The sequence below is a fragment of the Peromyscus californicus genome, unplaced genomic scaffold (genome assembly GCF_007827085.1).
Source record: "Peromyscus californicus insignis strain IS unplaced genomic scaffold, ASM782708v3 Scaffold_15__1_contigs__length_86483966, whole genome shotgun sequence".
NCBI lineage: Eukaryota > Metazoa > Chordata > Mammalia > Rodentia > Cricetidae > Peromyscus > Peromyscus californicus.
Window position 1 is genome coordinate 70,463,112 of NW_026294447.1, and position 12,119 is coordinate 70,475,230.

The 12,119-nt window shown below is 53.9% G+C and overlaps 1 protein-coding gene across 1 annotated transcript in view; it reads left to right on the forward strand.

The window, feature by feature from the left end:
- The first annotated feature begins 9,532 nt into the window (after positions 1-9,532).
- Ltbp2 (latent transforming growth factor beta binding protein 2) overlaps positions 9,533-12,119 on the forward strand; it is an 88,916-nt gene continuing 86,329 nt past the window's right edge. Inside the window, exon 1 of the mRNA XM_052739290.1 lies at positions 9,533-10,104. Within this exon, the coding sequence (XP_052595250.1) occupies positions 9,617-10,104 (488 nt within the window). The 5' untranslated portion in view covers positions 9,533-9,616. The remainder of the gene's footprint in view (positions 10,105-12,119) is intronic.

The following is a 12,119-nucleotide window of genomic DNA, read 5'->3' on the forward strand; positions in this document are numbered from 1 at the left end:
ATTGGGGAGGAAGCTGGCTCAAAGAGTCGCTTAGCTCATGCCGTGAAGCTGGTAAATGATTATGTGGAGGTTAGCTCCATGTTCTTCCTCTCCTCCGGTGCCAGCAGCCGTGGACTGGAACGCACAGGGCTTAATGAAGAACTCTGAGAGCCGTAGAGGCTTGGTGGAGGCAGCAAGCTTTCCAGATGGAAGGAGCAATCTAGGAAATGTTTGGAAGAGGTGGCCTCTGAGATCAAGAGCAGAACATTCCAGGTGAAGGAAATTACGTGTGCTAAGGTATTTGGATAAGAATGGGGGGTGGGGATGGGGAGTTTCAGCATAAATAGAAGAGAAGGGTCTGCTATGAGACAAGCTTATGGGCCAGTCCCAGTAAAAGGTTTGGGCTTGATTAATGAAGTAGTGGGGAGCCACTGAGGGTTGTTGAGCAAGGGGGGTGACATAATCTGCACTATGCGTCCAGAAATGTATGGAGAGTTAATTACAAGTCTGTTTCTCTTGGAAGACACAGAGTATTGTCTTCAGGCAGAGGTGGGGAGGGCTGGGGAGGGGGAACCTGAGGAAATACTGCTTGGCACTGCCACCTTCAGATTGAGACATTAAGGGGAGTGAGAAGGGAATGAGCAGCCCTCAGGGCTTCAATGTTGGACTTGGGGGGGGGGTGCAGAGGAGGGGGTGGAGCCAAAGGCTTTTCCCTCTTCCTTGGCAACTAGCATTAGCTGGCCTGAAGTCTGGTCTCTGAGGCAGCACACTGAGCATGCCTCTGCTGTCTGTGTGAGTTCCTGAGGGGTGAGATCTTTAATTTTTGTCTGCTGAGCCCAGATGGGCAAGAGGCCAGCCTGTGTTACAACCTCCTCAAAGCCCCTTGGCCAAGGCGCTCAGACCAGAGTGGACAGAAACAGGGGATGAGTCATGGGGACTGGCTGGGCCAGTGGACCCTGGCTGCACCTCTCCCTTCCCCGCAAGAGCCCGGTGTCTGTGGTCTTTCCTGGGGACTTTCAGGATCCAGGTCGGTCCCTAAGGCCTTGAGTCCCTAGAGACAGAGCAAACATCACGAATGTCCCCACTCTTGACCTGTGGCTGACCTCGTGGGAGCAGGCAGCATCCTCTTCCTTGTGCTAGAGGATAGAATGGCTGACAAGGCTCCTGGCAGCCTCCACAGAGAAAGAACCATCTTGGTCCCTTTTCTCTGTTCCGACTAGCCTCACCCCTCAGGGTGTCACTGTCCCAGCAGGAGGCCAAGATGGGAATAGGCTAGGAGGCCTTAATGACAGCCAAGGACAGCTGCTCCCTGTCAGTCTTGTCCTCAGATTCCTCCACAGCCACCTCAGAAGCCTGCGTAGGTCCGTCCCCCTCCACCAGTCCTTATTTTCTCCCTGGAGATTGAGACTCTTGTGTTCCGGCTCTCGCCTCACCCTAGGGGAGCACACAAATCCCCGAGGTCTCATGGGATGGATGAAAGGAGGCCTCCAGATGCCCCTGTGATTCAGGGCTTTGGAGCCTCTGCCCAAGAAATAGTACTTCAGCAGGGTATGGTGGGGAGCCGGTTTAATCCCAGCACTCAAGAGGCAGAGGCAGGTAGAGCTCTGTAAATTCGAGGCCAGCCTGGTTTATACGGTGAGTTCTAGGCCAGCCAGGGGTACACAGTGAGACCCTATCTCAAACAAACAAACAACAATAACAACAACAGCAAAAACGCTAAGAAAGAGGAGGAGGACATTGTTATGCTCCAGATCCCAGGAGTTCTAGAAGACTCTGCTCTAGTTAGAGACTGAAGGAAAATGTGCATGTAAGTAGGAAATGACATCTTGACTTTGGTACTAAATGCAGAGACTTCAGACCAGTTCACCCTTATGCCAGAGCCTGGGGATGAAGGGAACAGAACGGAGTCAGTTATTTTGAAGAGCGGCCCATTTCACATCTTTGCAGGATACCCTGGATCAAGAGCAGTGTGCTACAGTGGAAAAATTATGGACTTTGGGGCCATTCAGACTTTGTAGATGAATCCTGGCTGGACTCCTAGCGTGTACGACCTTGAACAAGATACTTTACCCTTCTGGGTTTGTGAGCTGGAGATTCCAATGCCTGCCTGGTAGCTGCACAGGCATTCCATTTTGTAACTCTCCTGTCCCCGCCCCAAAGAGAAAGCTGAGGGCAAGATGAGCCTCGGCCATCGACGTCGGCAAGCTCCTCAAAGGAAGCTGAACGTGACCTCCTTCTTTCTCCTTGGTGGGTGGAATCAGGGTCTCTGAAACTCACCATGATGGCCTTGGTCTGCTTGGACACAAAGTGTCCTAGTTGATCAACAGGCCTGACAGGGGGACCTTGCTTGGGACTGACAGAGGTTCTGGGGCCATCAGTATCCTTACTGTACCCCAGATGCGGAGGGCTGCTATCTCCCAGAGAATCGTGGCCGGCGCGGTCTCCCTGCCCTTGGAAGCTGGTGTGGATTTAGTGCCTGTGGCCAGATAAGCCAGGAGGGAGTCACTACGTAGCTGCTTGTAGCTGTGACTGTGGATACGTCATTTTTACCTCCCTGCGTCTTCACCTCACCGACTACACGGTGAAACGTAACACTTCCTTCACAGAATTATTGTGAACATCGAATGAGGAAATGAACGTGAGGCATTTAGCACAGAGCCAGGCACTTTTTAAGTGCGAGTGCATTTATGGTGTTAACACGTGCTGGGGCACAGCAGTAATCAGTCCCCTCCCAGTGACAGAGCATAATTTGCCCTGAAGGAGGGACTAGCAGGAAAGGGCATCCTTATCTCCCTTTCCAGATGAGAAAATAAGAGCCAAGGGGAGCCCTGAACTGAGAGCTCCATTCACGGAAGGCACCCCTTCCAGAACATTCTGCAACGTTAGGCCAGATTGCTTGACCTCGGCTGCATGGCTGCCACCACTAAGCCAGCATACCATACTCCCTGGGAGGGGCAGGCATCGGCAGATCAGGCCCAGTGGTTGTGAGTTTGTAGGGATGCCAGGCTGTGATGTACGTACGAGTCAGATTGGCCCTGACAACCTACCTCTCTGGGCAAAAAAGGCATCAATAAGGAGCAGCAACACCAGGCCATCCCCTGCCACCTCCATCTTCAAAATTTGAGATGGAGGCTGTGCCAGGCAGGAGTCCCAGCTGCCCGGCGTCTGTAGAAGGACACTGAGCCCATGCGCTGACCTCTCTAGAAGGCTGGGGACCCAATCACCCTTCTTCAAGCCTTCCTGACTTCCAATTAACCAGGAAATATGTTATTTGTTCTGAGCAGGGGAACAGGCTCTCCTGGGGAGAGGAATTCAGAGCTGGAGGTCCAGTGGCTTCCAAGGAAGAAAAATCTTTGGAATTCTGTGGCGAGTCTGGGTCTCAGCAAAGAAGCAGAAATGCGGTCCTTGTTTTTGGTCCTTATTTACCAAATTCGTTCAGGTTCTGGTAGCTCTCTGGCTGCCAGCACCATTCCAGCAAGACACGGGAAAGCAATTAGGTTGCCCTGTTTGTCCAGCAGACCGCCATCCCCTCGGTGGGGCAGGGTCCTGACCAATGTTGACCCTTTAGAAGTAACTCTTCAGGGCTCTCCAGAGAGGCTTTCCTGCCATAGATTCCACAGATGCGTGAGCAGCCTTAGCAGCATTCTCCTGCCTCATCAGTGACAGGGAAGTGACACATGGTGAGTCAGGGGCCATGCTGGGAACAGTTAACCCCTTCTCTAACTGGGCAGACAGGGTTCAGGGCAGCAGACTATTCTGGTCACCCCAGTTCTTTAGGGAATTAAATTGTAGTTGGCAGGCATGGGGGAGGCACTTGAAACTATGCACTGAAAGTCCTTTAGTGGTCATAACAGTGGGGGCGGGGTAGTTGGGAGGGTCCTGCTTAGTTGTGATGGGAGCTCTGGATGGAGGCATGAGGATGGGGCCTTAAAAGCTTGAGCTTAGGTGAGCCAGATTTGAACCTTGTATCTGCTGCTTGTCAACAAGTTGTGTGGCCTTGTGGTCTTGGGCAGCTGGTAGCTGTCCCCAGCCTCAGTGCTCTTCTTTACATTTGTGGACATCACAGTCACGATGCCCTATAGGTTGGCTGCATGAGTCATCTACACAGCACGATTAACCCAGGGCCTGGGCCATACCAAGTGTCACAAATGTTGACAGCTTGAAACAGCCAAATGAAGTAAAACTCCAGGACTCAAGTGCTAACGGGAGAAGGGATTTGGGAAAGTTATGTCATCAGGTCCCAACAGTTACGGGGGTGGGGTGGAGTGGAGGGTGGGAGGGGAGGGTGGGGGGGGTGGGGAGGATCGGGGGGAGAACAGGCACGTGGAAGGCAACGGAGGTGGGACAGGAGGGTGGAGCTCAGATGGGCAGCAGATGCCAAGCTTTAGCGTAGATTATTGGGGCTGTGGGCCCCAGGAGAACAGGGTGGGGATTTCCAAGGACCACTTGTACTCACTGAGGAGTGGGAGGGGCGCCGGTGGTGAGGGAAGCATGTCTGCTGAGGCTTTTGGCTGAGGCGAGCAGTGAGAGGCTGAATGGGCGGCAGACTTCCAGAAATTCAGGCTGGGGAGACGGAGCAGTAATAATGACTTGGACACACAGGAGGAAAATATAGCTCAGGGACAAGATGACGCCAAGGTTTCTGGCCTTGAGAAGGACTTGGGGATGTGAGGTGAGCACCGGGGGATGCAGAGGAGGGCCCCTGAAGGCACTGGACAGGTAGAAGGGGGAGGCCTAGACTGCAGAGATGGGCATCCGTTCTAGCCAGGGAGAGTCAGCACGGGCTGAGGCTTGTGTCACGGTGAAGGGATAGAACTGAGCATCCTGGGGATGGAGGGGGCACTCATCCCCATGGACAGGAAACATGAGAGTGTGGACCAGGAGCCATCACCCAGAGCTCAAGTTTTTCCTCTCTTTAAATAGGCTTAGCGATACCAGTCCTCCCTGGTTGGTGGGGCATTCTGTCAATCATCCCAAGCCACCGTGGAGGTGTATTTCTTGACTGCCTGCCAGATTCAAACCCTGTTCTACATTCTGGGGAGACAGTGGACAACAGATCAGCTCATTTAGAGATACAGTAGCTGGGGAAATAAGATGACAATTTTATAGATTGTTGAACAGGACTCTTCCTGTGGCTTTAGCACGTCTGCTGATGCTGAGCTGGGAAAATGGCTCAGTTAATAAAGTGCTTGCCTGCAAACCTGAGGACCCAAGTTTGGTCCTCAGAACCCAGTTTTAAAAACAAACAAACAAACAAGCAAACAAACAAACAAGCAATGGAAAAAACCCAGGCATGGTAGCATGTAGCTGGAAGTTTTCCTGTGTCCTGCCCAGTCCCGCGCTGCTCAGACCCAAATAAACATACAGAGGCTTATATTAATTACGAATTGTATGGCCATGGCCTATGGCTCAAGCTTCTTGCTAGCTAGCTCTTATAACTAAACTCAGCCCATTTCAGTTAATCTATATGTCGCCATGTGTTCCATGGCTTTACCTGTGTGCCATTGCATGCTACTCCCTGGACGGCAGGATGGCGTCTCCCCTGCCTCTCCTTTCAGTATCTCCCTTGGATTTTCCTGCCTGGCTCCATCCTGCCATGCCATAGGCCAATGCAGCTTTATTTATCAACCAATCAGAGCAACACATATTCACAGCATACAGAAAGACATCCCCACAGCAGTAGCATGTGCTTGTTAATCCCAGTACTGGGAAGACCAAGACAGATGGATCTCTGGGACTTGCAGGACAACCAGCCTAGCCAATCAGTAAGCAAGCCTAGGCCAGTGAGAGGTTTTGTCTCAAAACAAACCAACCAACCAACCAACCAACCAACCAACCAACCAAAAAACCCAATAGGGATGGCCCCTGAGGAATGACACCCAAGGGTGACCTCTGGCCACTGTACATATGTGCACCCCCACATGGACATGTACACACAGTTACAGACACACAGACATACAGACACAGACACAGACACACACACACACACACACACACACACACACACACACACACACACACAGAATGTCCACTGAAATGGCATAGCCTGGAACAACAGGACATTCTGAAGAGAAGTGCAGGATACCTTAGGCAGAACAGGTTTTTACAAACTGCCTTGGTTCTTGTCTACAGTGAAAAGGATGCAGTTAGTCACCGGGGAGAGAAACACTGGCTGCCTTAGTAGACAGGGCTGAGGTCTCCCTGAGGACACCCCTAATGCAAGCTGAGTGAAGGGGAGCATCACCTGCCAGAAGAGGAGCCTGCTATGACTCCTCCCAGCTGTCCTTCCTCTGGTACCCAGACAGTCACTGGTCGTTACAGATACCCCCATGTGCCAAGGCACAGCAAAAAGGTTCTTGGGAGGTCCCAACATCTTTAGGAACTGAGCAAGCACATATATGAAGAGACTCTCATCCAGTTCCCGATGGAGAATTGTGACTGTGAGGCTAGGGTGGTCTACATGGTAGGGAAGTAAGTGGCCTCCTTACCACTGCTTGGCCTGGCAAGTGCTGGAATGTCTGTTGGGGCAAGGGATGCAGGGTCTTCAGGAGATTGGTTAGAGACTCCTTTGCTATAACAGTTCAGGGTGGAAGCCCCAACCCCCTCCCCCCACCCCCAGCCCATATAAAAGAGATGGCCAGTGCTTGGGCACCTGCTAAATAAGGCCTTGCTACTCTTTCTCTGGCACCCCCTGTGGCACATTGACCCAGCAGAGCCATAATGTAGAAGGAGAATCTGAAGAACAGACCCCACCCCCTCTCCCCACTATAGGCCTGCAGCTTATTGGTGGGGAAGCAGAGGGGAGAGGAAGAGAATTAAATTGGATATGATATTGACTAAATTGGATGAGCCTTTGACCTGAACAAGAGCAGGCTCTTTAGTGTCTAAAAGTTGATCTTAGTTCTTGTATCTGGTAGGAATAGGCAAGCCAAGGACCGTGCCTGAGCTGTATTAAGAGCAGAGAAGAATGGGGCTGAAGAGATGGCTCAGTGGTGAAGAGCACTTGCTGCTCTTCCAGAGGGCCCAGAGTTCAGTCCCTAGAACCACATCAGGTGGCTCACAAGCCACCCATGACTCTGGCTCCAGGGAACCCTATACCACTGGCCCCCAAGGGCCCCTGCACTCACGTGCACATGCCTGTATGTAGGCACACACACCTATACATAATCGAAAGTACTTTTAAAAATCTTTTAAAAAGAATTAGGGAAGCCGGGCAGTGGTGGCACACGCCTTTAATCCCAGCACTTGGGAGGCAGAGGCAGGCGGATCTCTGTGAGTTTGAGGCCAGCCTGGGCTACAGAGTGAGTTCCAGGAAAGGTGCAAAGCTACACAGAGAAACCTTGTCTGGAAAAACCAAAAAAGAAAGAAAAAAAAGAAGTAGGGAAGGAAGGCTCACTATTATGTGGTGGGAGACAGGAATATAGCTGATTGTCCCTCCTTTAAGTTCTGTCTCTCGAACCAACTGCACAGTCAACAAATGGTAAGATAATTTCAACTCGGTAAAGCCATGGAGATAAAGCAGGGTGGTGTCGGGTTCTGTCTCTTGAGCCAACTGCACAGTCAACAAATAGTAAGATAATTTCAACTCGGTAAAGCCATGAGGATAAAGCAGGGTGGTGGTGTGTGAGACCGTGGTGACTTGGAGGTACGAGGGCTGTTCTAAACCAGGGAGGTTCAGGGATGGTGTTACAGTTTGGTGCTGAAATCTCTCCCCAAAGGACATGTGTCAAAGGCTTGATGACTAGTTTGTAACACTCCTTGAGGAGGTGGAGATTAGGAGAAGCAAGTTAGGTCACTGGGGACATGCTCTCCAAGGGACAGTTGGGACCTTGGCCCCTTATTTTCTCTCTTTGCTTCCTCTGCCTTCCTTCAGCACAGGCCCCAAAGCAATGGAGCTAACCAGCGAGGGTGGAAAATGTGAGCCGAAAGAAATGATTTCTCCTTGTAAGTGGGTAACCTTGGGTATTTCTTCACAGGCCTGGGAAGCTGAGCAGTGCTCTCGACCACTCTAGGGGGTGATATTTGAAATGAAGAGTCCATCCTGAAGACCCCCTGGAGATGAACACTCCCTCCAGGTGGCGGGAGATGGACACGTTGGTGGACTGTTTGCAGAGTGGAGAGGGCCAGGGCAGATGCTGTCTAATGAATACTGAGCAAGAATAAGCTCAGATAGGCCAGAGAGCCAGCTGGGCATGGTGGATTTTGTAGGCCAGTGTCAAGTATTCAGGCTTTCTTCTCCAATTAGATATTACTGAGGCTTCTGGGAGGAGAGAGGCTGGTACGGGAAGCTGTAAGTGGTGCCCTCTACCTGCTCTTTCATTCTGCCTCCCTAAGGGATAGTAGGCTGTGAAAACATTCCCGGGAAAGCCATATTTGCACCCTGCCAAGGCTTTTAGGCTTTGGGGCAGCGGACATGGGTGAGAAAGACAGCAGATCTGAGAAGGTGCTTGCATGGGAGGTAGCCGACATCGCTGTCCCCCTCAATACACGATGTACGAACCCAGCCCATCAGGGACCACTCAGAGGCTCATCCAGTCCCACTAGGCGAAATCTCTCGAAGGAATGAGGGGCTGTGACAAGAGTCCAGGGGGTAAGAGCCAAAGGCCACCGGCCTGTTTTTCATTTCCCTCATCGGCCATGCGCTTCTTTAGCCACCGTATTCAAGAGGCTCCATGTCTACCTTTGTGAAAAGAGGCTCCCTCTTCCAGCGGCAGCCATCATCACCACAGGCCCAGGCCAAGCCTGGACGCCACAGGAAGCTGATTAAGATCAAGGAGCTGAGAAGGCTGGCAGAGCATGTCTCTACAAGGCAGGGCTGCCAAGGGTGCGGCCAGCTCCACTAGGGGGCGCGCGCCCCCCCCCCAGTTGACCTGCCCCATAGGCGTCCGGCTCCTGGCTGCTGCCCCAGGGACACCTGCACTCTCGCCTAGCGCCCCCAGAGGCCAGGGGAGGAAGCGACACGGGGCCAGGCGCGTATGCCTCAGGCTCTGTCCCCATTACTCTGGTCTGGGTCCCTTCCCCAGCCTCCTTCAGGCCAGAGAAGCAGCCTTGTTCCAAATCTGGGTCCATGAGATCTGAAGCAGGAAATACATCCAGGACAAGTGGACAGTTTGAGCTTGCTCAGGACAGGAGACCGGCGGCTCAGGTGCGCTTGTCCAGGCAAACTCCCATCTGTCCTTCCAGTCCCCCGGGTCTGCCCTGCGTCATCGCCCGCAGCTCCTCACGGGTTAATCCCCTCGCCGCCCGCTCGCTTCTCGGTGCCAAAGTGGGTGTTGCTGGAATTCCTGTCTCCCGTAATAAGGGGGCCGAGCTGTCCCTCCGAGGAGGGGGCATGGCGTGGATAAAAGGGACGAAAAAGCAGGGGGTGGTTTCCAAAAATAAAACCCTCCGGTTCCCCTTCAGACGGCTGCAGTGCGGGGAGCGGGCGCGAAGGTGCAGTGGATACGGGCTCGGTGCGCAGCCCAGGCAGCTCACGCCATACAGTCCTTGCCCAGGAACCCCCGGGCCCCAGACGGCTGCTTCAGAGTCCCCCATAGACGGGTAGGGGCAAGCCTCCAGGCCGGTCCGTGGAGCGAACGGTGGAGAGCATCTCCCGCGAGGTCTCGGGTGCCCACAGCTCTGCAGCCACACTGGCGCCATGAGAGCTCCGACCACCCCCACCGCCCGCTGCTCCGGACGCGTCCTGCCGATGTGTTGGAGGGGCTTTCTGCCACTTGCCCTGGCTCTTTTGATGGGGCCGGGTCATGCCCAGAGGGACTCCGTGGGGAGATATGAACCAGCTAGCAGGGATGCGAATCGGCTGTGGCGCCCCGTGGGCAGTCACCCGGCAGCGGCTGCAGCCAAGGTGTACAGTCTATTCCGGGAGCCTGATGCGCCCGTCTCCGGTTTGTCGCCCTCGGAGTGGAACCAGCCGGGCCAGCGGAGCCCCAGGAGGCCCGCCGAGGCTGAGGCCGAGGCCAGGAGGCCATCCCGTGCCCAACAGCTGCGTCGAGTCCAGCCACCTGTCCAGACCCGAAGAAGCAGTCCCCGGGGCCAGCAGCATCCAGCAACCCGGGCCGCGCCTTCTATCGCGCGCCCGGTGACCCCGCAGCGACCCGCGGCGGCACGGCAGGGGCGGCTCACCGGGTGAGCACTGGAGGGGGAATGGTGGGGAGGACGGTCATGCCATCACTGGCATGCGGGACAGAAGAGACTTGTGTCCCTTTGTCCTCAATACTGGAGAGAAACGGCTCCGAGGTTCCGAAGCCGGGGCTCAGAACCAGCTTTCAAAAAGTTTTTGGGGGAAAGAATAAATCTACTATCCTTTCCCGTGGACACCAGCTCACCCGGAACCCCGACGTTAAGTTCTTGTGCGTTTCTAGCTCATTCTGTGCTGGGCTAACCAGCTCAGCGACTGGCAGCCCTGCCGGGATCTGAGAGGCCGTGGGGAGCAGGCAGCTGGGTGGGCGCTCTGGGTTCTTGAGGCCCAGAGAAGGTTAAGCTGGCGCGGGGAGCCAGGAGGTGGAGGATCTGGACGAGGGGGTAGGGGGGTGGGTGGGGACACCCAGGCGCGAAGACAGATGCATCTCCTGGAAGGGGCTGGCAGCGAAGCCGGCGCGCCGAGACAAGTGTATGGTCCGGGCTCAGGGCTGCTGGGACACGCAGAGGGCTTAGGCAAGGACTTAGGAGCTCTTTGGAGGGGAAGGCTGCCCCGACGCTGTGTGAGGGACGGGGTCTGGGTGTGCCAGTGAGTCTCTGTGTCAGCACTATTTGTACATTTTTTAAGGCCGAGCCTCCTTCCAACTCCTTCCAACTCTTCAACTTTTTTGCACCTATTTTGCACCTCTCGCTGTGGCCCCTGGACTCTGTTCTATTACCACAGAAGGAGGGCCCCCTCCCCTGCCCAAGAACACCCTGCCTAGAATTACAACGGTTGGGGATCTTGCCTGAGTATCCAGGTGTCTCTGGAATGAGGGCGCAATAACCTGGCAGTGCCCGACTGGGCAGGGTAAGCCTAGGAGGGGCTCTGGCAGCCGTTGGTTTGAGCCTGATTTACCTGCTGGTTTTAGTCCCAGGTTAAGAGTCCCGATGCTTGTACCCCTAGTTCCACTACGGAGGATCTTCTGCTTCCTGGACCTTACACATACTGTTCTCCTTGGCTGCATGCAGCGCTCTTCTCCCGTATTTCAGCAGGATTCATGGTGTGTCATCCCTTCTCTGCCCCCTCCCCATTTTATGCTTCCTTATAGCACTCATTTATATATTTCTATTTCTGCTTATGTGCTCAGACTTATACGAGTTCCATGAAAGCAGGGTTTTGTTCACTTCTGTGTTCCCATCAGATCAGCGCCTGCACATAGCTGGCCTTCCGAGTGTGAATGGACTCCCTGCTGCCCTTCAGAGGCCTAGCCCAAAGTCTGCAGGGCGCAGATCCGCATGCTTCTAAGTGGCTCCTATATAGGACCATTCAAGGAGAGTTAATGGGGCACCTGCCCCGTTTCAGCTTTCTCCGCTTGCCTGACTTGTGCGGGCAACTGCATGATTACATATTGCTGAGCATGTGAAAGGAGGCGGGGAACCACAGAACACAGCGTGGTTCCTGCTGGAAGGGCAACTCAATTACTTAAAATCAAGTTGGAGGCGTGAGCAGTATGTGCTGGTGAACGTGTTTCTAAAGGTATTGGAAGTGTTTGCTAAGTGCAATGGAGCAGTACAATGTAGTAGAGAGGCTCAGGGATGAGACACTGGGACTTGGGACACCCCCCCCCGGGGGGGGGGCGGGGGCTCAGTAGAAAACAGATGAGGAAGGAGATGAGAAGGACCAGAGTGACACCTGGAGATGACCACGTCAGGCTGACTTAACACTGCCTCGGAACAAGGGCTTTTCACCGTTGGGGTTTGCCCAGGGGCAGGAATGAAACCCTGTTTATAGGGGAGCCAGGGGCTTAGGCTAGAGATGAAGTTTGGGCGTCATAGGGGAGTTTATACTGCAGGCATTTAGGGGTGTGTGTGTGTGTGTGTGTGTGTGTGTGTGTGTGTGTGTGTGTGTGTGTGTTGGAAGGTGCTGTTAGGAGTCATAAAGTGAAGCAAAGCAGACTGTCACCAAGACCAAGCTGGCGGATATGCACAGGTGTGTAAGTGGCTGGGTACCACCCACAGGC